Source organism: Pogona vitticeps, chromosome 7 (genome assembly GCF_051106095.1).
Source record: "Pogona vitticeps strain Pit_001003342236 chromosome 7, PviZW2.1, whole genome shotgun sequence".
Lineage (NCBI taxonomy): Eukaryota > Metazoa > Chordata > Lepidosauria > Squamata > Agamidae > Pogona > Pogona vitticeps.
Window position 1 is genome coordinate 31,507,287 of NC_135789.1, and position 15,572 is coordinate 31,522,858.

At 49.2% G+C, this 15,572-nt stretch overlaps 1 protein-coding gene and 1 long non-coding RNA gene across 3 annotated transcripts in view; one reads left to right on the plus strand and one right to left on the minus strand.

Moving 5' to 3' along the window:
- The first annotated feature begins 3 nt into the window (after positions 1 to 3).
- Positions 4 to 15,313, plus strand: LOC140701756 (uncharacterized). 2 transcript variants are annotated; one of them, XR_012080730.2, is made up of 3 exons: positions 11 to 573; positions 1,256 to 1,432; positions 15,089 to 15,313. It is a non-coding gene; the product is annotated as an uncharacterized LOC140701756 (long non-coding RNA). The 2 variants fall into 2 exon arrangements; XR_013538091.1 differs by having other exon boundaries at positions 4 to 1,432.
- Positions 8,082 to 15,572, minus strand: part of RPH3AL (rabphilin 3A like (without C2 domains)) — a 44,402-nt gene continuing 36,911 nt past the window's right edge. Inside the window, exons 9-10 of the mRNA XM_020809053.3 lie at positions 13,605 to 13,793; positions 8,082 to 9,899 (exon numbers count right to left, since the gene is read on the minus strand). Coding sequence (XP_020664712.3) covers positions 9,865 to 9,899; positions 13,605 to 13,793 — 224 coding nt within the window. The 3' untranslated portion in view covers positions 8,082 to 9,864. The remainder of the gene's footprint in view (positions 9,900 to 13,604; positions 13,794 to 15,572) is intronic.

Consider the following 15,572-nt stretch of genomic DNA (forward strand, 5'->3'; position numbering starts at 1 on the left):
CCCGGCAGCGGAGGAGGAGGAGGAGGAGGAGGCAGCCCGGCCGCCTGGGATCGGGCGCGGGGGGTTTGGAGCCGCCGCCGGGAGGGAGGAGGGGGGCAAAAGGCTCCGGGACCTCCGCGCCCGCCTTCTCTCTCCCCCCCACCTCCTGTTTCGGGCCTGCCTCCATCCCCATCGCGCCCGGGGGAGCCCAGCCTGGGAAGGGCTTTCTCGCCCAGCCCGGCAGCATCAGCCGCATCCTCTCCCCCTGCCCGGCTGGGGTCTCGATCGCGCCGCCGCCCTCGGGGCTGCCTCCCTCTGGACCGTCTCGTCTGCTCCCGGCGCGGCGGGCGGGAAGGCTCGGCCCCACCGAGCGCAGGAGGAAAGGAGGGAGACACACCCACCCACCCGCCGCCGGGCTGGGCATGGGTTAGGGTTTTGTGTCGGGTGGCCACCAGCCGGGCCAGGGAGGCACGCCGCCTTTTTTCCTCTTGTGGGTGCCCGGCCTCGTTGGCACACAGATACGCTGCCCCTAACTAAGGAGGCTCTGTTGCATCTCTGCAACAGATGTCATCTTTTGGAACCTATCCCGTGGCGGTGAGTTCCAAAAGACACCCATGGCATCACAATAGATGTCCGTTTGCCTTTCCCGAGCTTTATTTATTTATTTATAAGTTTTTTTAAAGCCACGCCATTACCAGTGGTCTCTGACTGTCCCAAGCTTATGGGCTTTCCTTTGAGATGGCCAGCGTTTGTAAAAGGGCATTTCTGGCAGGGCGGCCAGGCGAGCCATTCAGGAGGAGCTGCCCTTCAAAAGCGTGACTTCTTCCTCCAAGCTCTGTCCTCGAATGATCACAGAGAAGGGTAGGCAGGAGAAATGCTCCTGCCTCCCTGATGCCCTTAACTCTCTGTTGCCCTCCTGTGCCCTCAAGCCTTAGAGTGACCCCCATGAATGGGCCGTCTCCAAAATGTCCCGTCCTCAACAGCTCAGGTCTGGCAAACTCACGCCTGTGGCTTCCTTGAGGGAGTCCGTCCATCTTGTATTGGGTCTTCCTCTTTTCCTGCGGCTTCCCACCTTCCCCAGCATGATGGCGTTTCCCAGAGCATCCTGCCTTGTCCTGATGTGGCCCAAGCGGGACAGCCTCCATTTTGTCATTTCTGCCCTCAAAGAGAGTTCAGGTCTAGGACCCACGTGTTCATCTTTCTGGCCGTTCAGGGTATCCACAAAGCTCTTCTCCAGCACCGCATTTCAACCGAATCTATTTTTTTCCCCTGTCAGCTTCCTTGATGGTCCAGCCTTCACACCCATACAATCTTGGTCTTGGGTCTCCAGGGACACACTGTGGCACTTTGATGATGATTGAATTCTAATTCCTTCATGGCTGCTCCACCCAGGCTCAGCTTTCTCTGGATTTCTTGGCTGCTGTTCTCCATCTGGCTCGGTGACTGGACCAAGGTAGACAAAATCTCTATTTTAATTTCTTCATTCTCAACACTCAAGTTGGGCAAACTTGACATGTCTCCATAAAACCCATGTTTGTTTGTTTAACTCAGTGATAACAAACCCACCCACTCCCTTTCCATCCTTCATGGATCATTGATTTTGGTTGCTATTTTGCATATTGTCTCCAGGTGAATTTTATATTATTTCTTTTTTTAACAGGATAGAGTTGTGATTCAGACCTATTACCTCTGACACAGGCTGAGTCAACAGCCTCTTACACTCACTTTCTCTCTCTCTCTCTCTCTCTCTCTCTCTCTCACACACACACACACACACACACACACACACACACACACACACACACAAATGACCTAAGTATTCACAAAATAAAATTAATGCTCTCTGAGTGACAGAAGGGTGCCATCACTTATGTAGTATCCTGTTTCCTACATTTAGTCCAATTGCCCTGCCCATAGAGTCTTTGCAAGATGGCAGCTGCACTGTGTGCATGGTCAAGAGTAACACCAGTTTTGTCCTGGGGTTTTGCTATTCCCTGTCCTGCTGCATGCTGCAGTGGGGCAATATGAGGGGTCGGAGCCAATCCACCCCCCTACCTTCTCAAAACAAGCCCTCTGGAGAGCATGCACCTCGTTTTACAGAATTGCACTCCCTGAAGAAAGTTAAAAGTGCAAATATCTAAAAATTTGCCAGTACTCAAGAGTAAGGACTTTTAGGGAAAATGCACTGCCTATCCCTTCTCTGGGTCTTGTTACCCTACATTTATTTGGGTTCTGGAAGGGATCCTACCCCATAAATATTGCTAGTCTATCTCAACCTTCTCCTGGAAGATTCCATGTAGTGCAACCAGCTCTCTAAAAATCTTTACAGCCTTGCCTTGTTGCTCCCTCTGTCTTCTCTCCCAAGAATGATCCGTATTTTCATTTGTTTTCTTATGTCAGGGTGACCGAAGGGCTTTCTCATGGAAAGCAGAGAAAATTCTCTCCTTCCCCCCAAGCGGGGCTGAATCAGCTCAAGAACATGGAAAGCTGATTAATGGGGGTAGTTGGTTAACTTCGGGGGGGGGGGGAATTCACCATTTATTGGCCAAATGTTCGTTATAGTCAGAGCTCCTATTTCGTTGTGCCTTAACTTGGCAGAAGCCGGTCGGTGGTGCAGGACTGAAGCCCTTACCTGCTAGTGCAGAGACAAACGTAACGGATCATTCGGGATAAAATCCTGATGTTTCGGGGCAGAGCGCCTGCTTTCCATCCGTGAAGTCCCAAGAATGATCCCCAGCAAGAAAAAGTGCCTGCCTAAAACCCTAGGGAGCAGCCACCATCAATCATCACAGTTGAATTTACAACCATGAGGACTAGCCACTTATTTTTTCCCTGTTTTAGTAGGGCAGCATTAAATTCAGACGATCCCAGACACAGACTTCATGCTTCCAGGCCAGGTTCGTTACAGTGCATGGTCTTAGAGCACTCCTACCACTTAGTGCAGAAAATCCTGAGCCCGCTGGACCTGCTTGTCCTGTGTTCCTAAACGGTTCATACCAGAATAACAGATACAGTATTAAAATTATTAGGATCCCTGCATTTTGTTCCTTATTGTTATTCTTATTACTAAAAAATACAGCAGCGGCTGTTGCTACCTTTACCCCCTACTTTTTCAACAGCAAATTCAAAGAACTCCTGCTCCTGCTCCTCAGTTTAATATCACTGCAACGACAGCCCTGAAAGGTGGCACAGTCCAAGAAAGACTGCTCTCAAAGGTCACCCCATGAGGTTCATGATGGAACGGGGCTTGAACCCACATCTTCCCAGCCCTAGTTCAACCCTCTAACCATTGTACCACTCTTCCTAAGGAAATGAGGGACACACACACACACACACACACACACACGACAAAGGGATGTTGACCTAGTCTCCCTTCTATGTTCTACTGCAAAGCAAGGAGTGCAACAGGGCAGGGTGGGTGGGGTGAGGTGAGACTCCTGTAGCTCATCAGCCCTTATTAGGTTAATTCCAGCTAATTGTAACGCATCGCTCAGTGGTAAACTGTCATGTGATGAGATTACCCAGCAGAGACTTTTTTTGAGCACCGTTTTCTGCCCTCCTCCAACCGCCACCTTCTTACTGCAGGACTCCGGAGTCTCTTTAAAATATATTTCATTGCAAATCCACACGGCCACTGGAGGCAGCTTTGGTGAATTAAATATTGCCGAGAGAGTGACATAATTCAAAGAATCCTCCCGCTCGCTGCAAGGGGCTTGGGTTTCCAAGCTAGCCCTCGGGAACGCCTTGTGGCAGCCCAGAGCTCACCTCCGTGCAGGAAAATCTGGCCCTGCGCCACCCTTTGCCCACCCGGGAGCCAGCAAAATTGCCACTTAGCGTTGACTCACAACGCACGGCACAAAGAAGAAGCCCAAACAGCTCACCCAAGAATAATCGATACTGCACTGATTATAATAGTTCAAAACAGGGAATAAGCAGGACATTCTGACCTTGAGGTAAGGACTTGTTGTGTCATCTGAGAATATGTAGGTGCGACACAATATGGTTATTGTTGTTGTTGTTATCACTACTGCTATTAAAAGAAAAATCCCGTCTTTTGTCCAGCAAACTCAAGGCCACATAGGCGGCTCACCTCCGCCTCACTTTATTCTCACAAAAACGTATTCTATTTCAAGCAGCAGATGATGATGCAGCCTCCCAAGCCCTGGGCAAACGCGAACAAGAAAAGGCACACTCACACCCAGCTATGCCGCGGTTATGAGGAAGGCCGGCCCTGCCACAAAGCAGGCCATGGCAGCTACCCCGGGCGTTTCATCTTGGCCACCATAGAAAAACAACAAACGAGCCAATTTCATTTTCCTGGTTTATAAACCAGAGTTTTTCTGCCCGTTGTGCCTGCAGAAATGAGCGGGCCTGGGGATCCTTATGTCACTGGACCTGGATGCCGGGGAGGCCACCGGTCGCTGCCCCGCCTCCGCCACTAAAATATCTCGGGATCGCCCTGGCGAGGAATCGGAAGCAAAAGGCCCCCCGAGGTCTCTCAAACCTTTGCTCCCGGAAGAGAGCATAGACAACACCGATCTGATTTCAGCGCCTTGTTTCACAAATAACAGAAAGACAATTAAAGCACTGGCCGTGTCTGCTTGCGTGCCCGCAAAGTGGCCAAGCTGCTGCCCACCGGATTTGACACGTCTCTCCTTGCCAAAGTCATCACCATCATGCAAACGCCCACCTTGCCCTGTTCCCCAAAAGAGGAGGGATACTTTTGGGGCACCCCCTCAGCTCCTGCTTGAAAGCTCCCAGGCCAAGGGAGAATTTGAACCCAGGTCTCCCCATCCTAGGCTCTAACCATTACACCCGCCGTGTGTTGAGTCACGTTTTGTACTGCTATAACTGAGTCAGTTAAATTAATCAGGGACATTTTAGAAAGCGGAAATCATTCCACAAAGCATCAAGGCCATGGGGAGAAGAATGAAAGCATTCCCAACTCCACGTCCTCTGAAATTTTAATCGGCAGGATGCTCCTCATCTACTGTCTGGCGTGCTTTTTTCTTTCTCCCTCAAATAACTTTATCAGTGGCTCTGTTGGTTTCTTTCCCCCGTGTCAATCTCACCCCCTCCTTGCTGTTATTCCCCTCGCACCATCTTGACGATGATCCATTTAGTCACACTGCACGGCTGTGTTTAGACTGGACTGCCTTGACAGATCAGCTCCTGTGCGCTTCCCAGGGAGTTGTTTCAATTCACACCGCTCTTTCCTCATTGCGCGAGAACTTTCCCCTTTGTTTCAAGCACAATGCCTCAAAGTTTGCCACTGGTGCTTCCCCCCACCCCCCCCTCTGGGTCTGGCTTTCTCTGACGGCATAAAAGTCGTCTGTATAAAAGCCCAGTGACAGGCTTCTGTCTCAGCTGTGCCCATCCATCGGTGCTGAGAAAGTGCCAGGCTCAGAATAAGAACCGCTTCTGCTTGCTTACGTTTCTGGTGCCTTCAGAGAAGAGCTTTCTCGCTTTAACAGCCCGAAATTTTGTGTTGGGAAAGCTTTTCCTGGTGCAGAGAGGCCCAGATGGCACCTATTTGCTGTGGAGGGGTTCAGGATGAGGAGCCCTGTCAGGGAAAACAAGTGGCAACCCCAGCTCAGCCCAAACAGGGTTGAAAAGACACAGAGCTTTGAGCCCAGATATTTTAAAAAATTAAAGCTTGGAGCTAGAATGGATAATTTGTGTTTTAGATTCTCCCACGTTTAGATACTCAGTTGCTGGATAGATCAGTGATTCATTCATTCCGTCTCGAATCGGGAGAGGTTTGTTTGCAATCGCTTGGATCATCTGCTATTAAAATAAAGTTCCCATTCCTCTTTAATTCCTTTGGAACTGCCTTTAACATGAAATGCACCCTCTTGGTCTCTCTCAGGGCTGTCCTCGTCCATCGGGCGGGGGGGGGGGAAGGAGGGAATCCGCACACCCCTGCCGCAATCTTTTCCCAGACGTCTCTTCTCCCGGCTCCTTTTCCTGTCCAAAACGCAGGTGGCTTGGCGACATGCTAGACTGAGCACAGTTTGGGGTGGGGAACCCTGGGAAGCTAGGAGATGGCATCTTGCAGAGGTTTTAGAGGCGCAGCAGGAGAACAAGCAGATGACAAGAAGAAAGGGAACAGGGGCTGCTGCGTCAGAGGGGATCAAAAGGGGAGAAAGCAGCGGGCTGTTTCTGCCACCTGGGAGGGGAGATGACTTCCACACAGGGAAGCACACCATCCCCCCCCCAATCTTTGACAATCTGGGGAGTGTTAAGCATACACCAGATGAAAGCTGGAAGAGAGGAAACATAGCGAGGAAAGAGGGATCCATGGAGGGGGACTCGGGATCTGAAAAACGCCACTTTGATTACAGCAATCATCTCTGCAACAGACTTGCTCTGCTGGCCTTGGGCAAGTTACTTGAATGCGGGATGAAACACCAACCACACAAGTAAAACATGTACTAAATATCCATTGGCTCCAAGAGTCTTGGGTATTTTGTTACATCTCTCACGCAGTGATTTATTGCCTATGTTTCATTTTTATTCTGTATGTTTGGGTAAGCAAGGAATAGGGTAAGGAATATGGTAAGGAATAACTTTTCCCCCCAGTGACTCATTTTACTGACCTCGGAAGGATGGAAGGCCGAGTCAACCTGAGCCCATCAGGATCAAAACTCAGGTCGTGAGCAGAGGCTTGGCTTCAGGACTCGCACAAGTCCTGTCACGTCACCACAAAGCTGAACACAACCCTCCTAAAGTCGTTGCGTCCGTGTCTCTGTTACCCAGCAGCCGACAGACAGGGCCTACAGACTCTTGGCTACAGATGAAGGAGAGGAGGAGAAACTCCAGCCGCATATCCAGAAGTTGCTTTACAGTTTCTCCTCGCCCTCCCTAACCCTTACAACATGAAACTGCATCATATTTAAGAAACCGATGCACATACCCTGTCTGATTTTTTTTTGCCAACGGCACATCTGCCCGTTTCTACATGCAGATGTTGTGCCAAACTGCTCACTTCAAAAAACTTGGGAAAAACAGAGACTCGGAAACGTGGCTATTTTTACAGTTGGCTTTGGACCCATCGGTTCCACCGGGTGGTTCCCAAAAGATTACCTCTGAGAGAACAGGGTGCACGGGGGGGGAGGGGGGAGAAGAGAGAGAGAGAGAGAGAGAGAGAGAGAGGTTTCACTCTCTGTTTGAAATGCTCTTCGATAAGACGTTGAGATGAAATGTATGTTGAAGCAAACCCAAGATCTGCACCGTGCTGATCCCATTTGAGACTTAAGCGGGTTAAAAAGGAGGCAATTAGAGGAGGAGAACCGGAGGGACCTTGACAGAGCGCTGTTCTTTAACGTCACCGCCAGCTTGAAGAAACATCACCATCAGCAGCCATGGCAAAATAAAAACAAAAACAAAAACGCAGGTATTCAAAGCCTTGAGAACTGAATAGAGGGCAAAAGGTAGAGAGAGAGAGAGAGATGCGGATTGCTTCTTTTCTGAACAAAGATGTTGCAGAAAATGTTCCAAGGGCCCCCTTGCTTTGTCAGGAAAAATGAATGATAAGCCTTAAGCCGAAGGCCAAGGACACGATGGCTCCTGTGCTGCAGATTAAGTGCTGTATTGTTTTGGATGGTTTTCAAGGGAAGTGGAAAGAGAGGGGAGAATAACAAATACAGATGTTGCATGGACAGAAAAGTAAAAGGCAGAGCTACAAGACATTTACCCTTTTCTTGGCATTAAGGGAGAGGGAGGTAGGAAAATGGGAGCAAAAGACCTTAACGGAGGACCCTCAAATCAAGCATATCAAGTTTCAGAGGCAGTGGGTTTCTCCTCTGCAAACTCCAGTTGTTTCTGCCATCCAGATGTTAAGGTTTAAACCTTATTTGAAGAAGCACGTCAGGAAAATCCAAGCATGCTTTCTGCACAGAGGCATCCCCGCGCTGGTCCACAGACAAACAGAAACTGCATATACAGACACAGTATTTTAAAAGGAAAACAAACTGAAACGGAATCTCTCTCTCCCCTCCTAGCAGGAACATTAGCTTGACAGATACAAGGACAAACTCGCATGGCCAGAGTCATCATGTAGAACACCAGGTGGCTGAATGCACCGAAGGAGGACAAGATGCTGGATTCTCATTTATTTATTCATGTATGTACGTATTTAAAATTCCCAGTGCGCATTCAGGAACAGCACATGGAAAAACAACACACAGTGCCTGAAGGAGGAATCTAAGTCATGCAATACAAGCCAGATCGGGTTCTAGCAGAGACCTACTAAGACACCATGCACCTACAGTAAATTCTACGTTAAATTAAAAGAACACTTCATGTACTGAATGCAGCCTATGGAGACCGTGAGATTGTAAACAGAGGAGCATCGGAGAGAGAGGTTCTCCCCCTTTCCAACCTCAAAGGAGAACACTGTGATCAGTGACAAGATAATCCTAGTCGGTACTACATGCTGTCGGAGGAGGTAGGGGGAGCCCTCTCTGCTTCCATCCTTCTCTTGATTGCACAAAAGGGACCCTCAGCCTGCTCCCACTCTCCTTTCTAAGCCTCATTCCGGGATGCCAAGCAAACAGCAGGCTAGAATCCTTTCGGCGGGTCAGGCCGGGCGTGAGGGTCCCTGGCAACCGGCCTCCAGAACAGAATAGGCAGCCAAGAAGACATTTCATATTCTGGGGGAGACCATCCCAGGTTCACATATAGCAGCCACACGGCTCCTTCCTAAATGCCACCGTCGTGTTTAGGAAGCTCTTTCCTCTTTGGACATCATGGCGCTGACAAGCACCCAGAGCAGCAACGGGTGGCCGGTGCTCACTCACAGGCCGCGAGGCTTGGAAAAGAGAGGAAGGAGGCCAGACGGTGACGTCTAAAGTCACGCAGCTGCCGAAGGCAGAGAGGTCAGTGTGAAGGTGTAGGGGTGTGGGTGTGCATACACACTGTCTCCAGAGAGGCCAAGGTTGGTCACAGCGAGGGTGGAAGCGAGAAACGAGGCCTCCTCATTTATTTCTCTTTTTCACTGATCATTGCAACTGACCCCTTTTGGACCGTCCAGTGATGTCTGGGCAGAATGTTGGAAAGTTATTTCCCAGAAGCCCCTCGATGCCCACCCCCGCCAGCACAGCCAGAGAGACGGCCTTGCGTGACACACCCACTGACCACACGCTGGCCACGGGGACAGAGCTGCACTCCCGACCATCACTTTTCCCCCAAGCTCTGCCTTTTTTAGGCTGGGCATGAACAGGCACCACTCAGCAGACCTGCTTACGCTTCTCCTATCCCCCGCTTCCCCACCTCAGCCAGCAGCCCTCTTTGCCTTCCCTGCTTGCCATCCATCGTCCTTCCCTTGAGGAGACCCCACACACCTACAGCCCACTCCACAGGGGGCCGAACGGAATGTTCCTGTTGGCAGGATGTCGTTGGGCGCATAAAAAGAACTGAGGGCTGTCGCACCGCAGACAATAGAGCTCTCTCTTCTGGCTCCTCGGCCTTCGCCACGAGACACAGCCACCACTTGCCAAGAAATCCCTTTGGAGTCCTGGGGACCATCAGAATCTCAGTGCATGCCAGCCTCCAAAAATGTGAAGATCGAGCTCCAAAGTCTGATGTAGATGAATCTGGGCAGCGTGGTGGTCTCCCTGTTTCTTTGCTCCTGGCAGGCATCTGGCGCCCATCTCCTCCCCCATGCTGTTTCTTTGATCTGGTGACAAGCACAGCAAATGCAGGAGGTTTGGTTGGGGGGAACAAACCGAGAGGCAACGAGGGTGAGTCCCCATCTCTCCACTGCCAAGGTGGGCCTTTTAAGGCTACGGCACAGTCCAAGCTCCTCCAAAGCCCTAGGCAGCGGCCGTCCCCAAAGTTCTGCACAGTAGATAAATACATCAACACTAGAAGGTGGGTTTCCCGTCAGCACTTGGGGCTGGTCAGGAGACGTCTCTTCCCTTTTTAAAAGGAAATAAATAAGAAGAAGAAGGAGAAAAAGATTAGGTTCTCTTGTAAATAAAGCATTGGGCTGAGAGGAGATTTGCACTGCAGCTGCATCTTTCTGGAGAGGATGGTCATCATCCTTCATTCTCATTTCTATCTTTCCTTTCTTTCAAAGGCCCCAAGGTGGAGAACGTGGCTCTACCGCTGCTCACTTCCTTCTCAGCAACCCTGTGAAGTAGGGCCAGGCTGAGGGTGCGTGCATCGCTGGCCCAAGGTCACCTGGCGAGCTTCAGGGCTCACGAGGGACTAGGCCCTTGGGATCTCCCAAGTCACAATCCGACACTTGAATCTGCCTGCCACGCTGCCTCTCCTGCCTCTGTATTCTGCGGTCGCGGTCCTTGGCTGGCTCACCGGCCCACTGGGTTGCCGCCCTCTGTTCGACAGTGTGAGCCTCTTTCTGCGCTGGGTCTAAGTCCTTCTCAGCCTGCTTTCAGCGGGAACTGCGGCTGCACTTGTGGTCTGACTGTTTTCCTATCGCACTTCCTCGCTGCTCTATCCTGCTACCGGGAAAGGCATTTCCAAGCCTGTTTCTGAATCAGGGGGCTGTCCTTCCGCTTCTGTCTCTAGCCTCAGTGTGGGAAGAAATGAGTCCTAGAATTACAGAGGCTGGACCGGTTGCCTCTCTCTGTGTGTGAGCCCTGTGTTGTCAGGAACTTCTCTAAGCCCTTTTAAAAACCCTTTCGAGTTGTCTCTTGGTACCTGATTCTAGGTTTTCACGATGTGCTGGGTGTATAGCTGGTCTTTCCTTGGCCTGTCCTCAATCTCTCACTGATCAGCTCCTGGGATGGCCCTCATTTCCTGATCTGTAATGTGCGAGAGATGCTTCTGGGTTTAGCAAAGAAGAGCCAGTAGGGTGGGTGGGTGCGGCAACCCTAATCCAGCCTCATAAATATGGCTAAATACATGCATGGGTTACAAGCCAGTATTTTTTAAAAATCTAAATCTTAAAGCCTTCAGCGTGGATGGCCAGCTTTGTCAGTTTTTCTGTCTCCTTGCCTCTGGATATTTTAAATGTCTCATTCTTTCCATCCGGTGAAGGAGGAAATTCGCAAACTTTGGAATGCTCTTATCAAAACAAACCAACCAAATGAAATTCACATTTGCCCCTCCTGCCAGGGCAGGTTTAAGTACAAAATGTCTGTGAACTTTCAAACGTATCAGTTAGACAGGAAGAATTCAAGTAAACATTGCACTCAGCCTGATGTGAAGCGGCTTTGTGAACTCCAAAATTTGAAGTTGTCTCCTTTTGCTTTTATAATAAATGTTATTTATTAAGGTTTCATACTTTGTCCTTCCCTCAAGGAGACTGAAGAGGTGTGAATGGTCCTCCCCCCCCCAACACATACTTTTCATTTTATCCTGACAACAATTCTGTATGTAGATTAGAGTGATAGACCAACAAGCTTCAGATCACCCAATGAAAGGGCAAAAAGCTACCTGGAAAACCAAAAAACACAGAACCCTTGTGTTCATCTGTATCAATAAACCTAGCTCTTTTGCCTTCTGCTGCGAACGGGTATTTTGTAAAGCCAATGGGTCTTGTTTGCTCATTCCAGACCAAACAGCCCCCGAATACTTTGCATTACAATCAGGGCTATTCACAACAAGATATTGTTCCTAGAAAAATCTATCCCTCTCCAGCTATCAGGGATGACAGCTAAGCTCATAGTAAACAGAGATACTTGTTATTGTAGGAACCAAAACATCTTGCTTTTAACACCCTGGCTCTCTGCTTCAGGTCTGGATCTGAACTGAGTCTCCACAATTCTAATTGGCAAATAACTTTTCCGGATCACGACTCCTAAGAAGTCCATTTCCCAAACTCTGGCACTCTCAACCTTACATCACACTCCAGGCCTCGATTGAACTTTTTTAAAAAATTTCAACTGCCTCTCCTTCAGGTACTCTCCGTTAGACAAAATTTTAAAAACCAAGCCTTCGGGGAGATTGGCAACCATTAAGGAGGTACCATATGGTCAATAATGAACTGGCAAACAACACAAGGAAATTTAAGAAGGGAGGTTTTACTCCCGCCACCACCACCCCACGCTTTCTCCAGCAACAGAAGAGCACAGCCCATCATTGTGAGATTTGTAAGCAGTTTAGGGACGATTCGAAAGGGCAGGGCATACTTAAAAGTTAAAGCAAGTAATTAGAGGAAAGGACACGCATTTCGATTCCTGGCTTCTGTCATGCTAGGCTAGAGAACTTCCAGAATGCGAGAGTCCCGACGGACCTTTTTTTTAACACCCTGAAACTGTATATTCCCAAGAGTGTCCCCACAGAGGCCTCCGCACCAGCCGCCCGCCCGCCCCCAGTCTCTCCAAGAATCATTAAAACCTCGCTAAGAACCATAATGAAGCGATGAGTTATGGATTAGTAGTTTGGCTGCTGTCGGGAAAACAAGGTCCATTAACGCTGCAGAAGCAAGTCATCAAGGGAGATACGAATCGAGGGGAAGAGGGGGCAGAGAGAGAGAGAAAGAGTGTGTGAGTAAAGGGGAAATTTTGGGGGGATGAGGGGGATACCTGGGCATGTTTATACATGGGGGGGGGAATCAGGGAGCCAGGATATGTGGGCACTGCCTTTTATGCAGCAGCCCCTGTAAAGCAGGACAGTAAGCCACAGAATTCAGCCTTTGATGAAGCACCATTTTATTCTTTAAAAAGCACGTTTCTAGCCCTCATGACTGTGAAGATATGACTAGTAACATCTAGCAACACTGCTTTGGGTGCTCATTAATGCCGAGGGTTGCCCTAAGCTGGTAGACCCGATGGCCCATTGCAACAGCTACCAACCACCATGGCAGTAAAAGCGACAGAGCAAGATGCTGAGATTCAAGGGAGCAGAATAAAATTATGCAAAATTATGAGGAAAATCAGGCATAGCCGACACAGGCTACAGACATTTGTCAGAACAAGTCTGACACTCACACACCCGCACAACATCTGTATTGCCAGCATTACAACCCCTTCTGGTTGCTTTCTTTCTGGAGATGTTTATTTGTGGAAAGAAAGGGAGTAAGAGCATATGAAAAGGGCATGTGTGCATGAAATGCCTTTGATTTAAAAACAGGGCCAGAGAAATGATATAGGTTACTTACACCGCACCTCTCTTTAACAATAGATCCCTGGAGTAAAAATGTACTTTCAAATGCTAGATTTCCCCCCCCCCGCCCCTCTTGTTTTATTTTTCACTTTCTCTTGTGCTGGTCTATCTGATTAACAGTCCACCTCTTTTGGTGGCTTGAAAGCAACAGAGGGGATTGCCACTGATGGAAAATGTCAGCCTCAGGGAGCTGGGGTTTCTCTCTTCTGGGGCTCAGAAAGGTTAATTTGGGGGGTCTACAGACCCTGCCACCCACATTATGGTATCCCTTCCCAAGGAAGAACAGTGATTTTTTCCTACGTCTTGCCTCCCAGTGTCCCGATGAGGGATTCGCTTTACCATGGTATCCATCCAGTGCTTGGGGGTTATCGAAAGGATCCTGTGTTTGTGGAAACAGGACAGGCGGCACAAACAACAGCCCCCCCCCTCTTATACAAAAGCTGGGAAACTATGGAACAGGGGCTGAATGGGGAAGGTGTGCCCCCCCCGAGGAATTCCAAACAGTTAGATGTGGACTCGAGGGCCACTGCCCCTCCACCCTGCCTACTCACCAGTAAGGCTGCGGTGGACATCGCTATCCTCATCTTCAGCTGGGAGGTCACTGGGGCAGCTTTCGGTGGCGCTGGGGGGTCCTCCTCTGCCCCACTCGCTGCCTGGGCTGCTCTGGCTTTCCGAAACGATGCTCCCCAAGGGCCAGTTTGTACTCCTGGTTGGGGTACGAGCAGGTTCGCCACTGGAGACTGTGTGGAGGGAGTAGAGGAAGGCAGGAGGTCAGAAGGCAGGAAAATGTGCCACTATAATGCTCCTTAAAAGGAGGTCAAGAACCAAGCAGGAGAAGCGGTGAACTGAGGAAAGTTTATTTTTCCGGCATTCCAAAAAAAGGAGGAACTTTCCCCAGGTTCTTCAGAAACACATGAAAGAGATGGGACTCCTTTAGAACCGAGGGTAACGTCTTATGTACCATAGGGTCAGTGAACATTTTTTTCAATCCTAAGGTCTCAGCGAACAATTCAAGGACCAATTTACTGGGCCAGAAGGTGGCAGGAGGAGGGTAGAGTCCTGGGAGGGGGCAATTGTGGAGGTAACAGGCAAAGCACCCCCCCATCTTGATCAGAATGAGTTGAGCCTCTGATCACCAGCCAAGTCACATGCCTGCTTTGCATGAGGCAGCATGCAGCAGATGGTGCAAAGTTGCCCCCCCCCCCCGTATCGCTGATCAGTGATCAGAGAGAAGAGTTTCCTGTTCCTACACCCTGGGGAGGGGCCCAGTAGGCCAGTTGACACTACTGTATAGGGTTCTCTAGCACAGTTACTTCCCAAGATCTTTATTCTGAATAAAAATAAAGCTGCGATTTCATTCCACATTTCAGATCATGCATTGGCTGGACTAGATGACCTCCCGGATCCCTTCCAGCTCTCTGATCATTGGCCACTGAACTTGGGGTCTTATCCCTACGAAGCAGGTGCTCTGCCCAAAAGTTAGGCCCCATGGCAAAATGGCCCTAATGCCCCGCCAAGAAACAAGGAGCCTTTATCAAGGGGGGGGGGGAAGCAGAATTTTAAAATGATATGGTCTATGGCTGATAAGGCCGTTTCTGTATGAATCTGCAGAATCACTGCAAATCTATCCATTTTCAAAAAGAGAAAAAAAATCCTATAGAGCTCTATCTTGTCAATAAAATGAAAAAGCCATTCGTTGCCCAAAACTGATGTGAAACCATCAATCACGCTGGGCCAGCCATTGGAGATGCCTCAGAACAACAATCAATCAATGCCAAAGTATGCAGTAGATTAAAATCTTCCACAATATAAATATATCAGAAATGCACAGAGAGTTATAAGAAAACATGACATGATATAAAAGGGGAAACCGGGAAAATCAGATTCTTCAAGGCTGCAAACCTATAACCACTAATGTGTGAGCTAGTGCAATTGGACAGAATGGGGTTTACTCCTGAGAAGGTACGGAGAAGATTCCAAGGCTGGTTACACAAAACCCAAATTCAATTTTAATCCTCTTTTTTTTCCCCCCCAGGACAGTTGGGAGCCAGGTCATCGAAGCGTTTAGCGTGCTGAACCAAGATTGAAGACACCTGGGTTCAGATACCGCTCAGCCATCAAACTCTCTTGGGCCACGTCACATTGTGTCAAACTGGCCCACCTTACAGGGTTGTTTGGAGGATCAAGCAGGAGAAGGGAGAGCCATGCTCCACAGAGGAAAGTCAGGATATAAATATTAATAAAGAAGTACATAAATGCAGTTTTCTACCACACACTCTCAAATCACACTCTTAAAAGAAAAGCCTTACTAAAACCACTCTACATCGTTAGGCAAACTCAGATGTATCAACATTCTTGTGTGTTTGTGTCCTTTTCTCCTAATCCCTGCTTTTTTTTTTTTACACAACCTCCTCCCACCCCTCCTGCTCTAACGTCTTGATGCGGAGAAGCGAGAAATGCATTCCACCACTCTTAGACCAAAGATCTCCAAACACATAAGACTATAGCTCCCATCATCC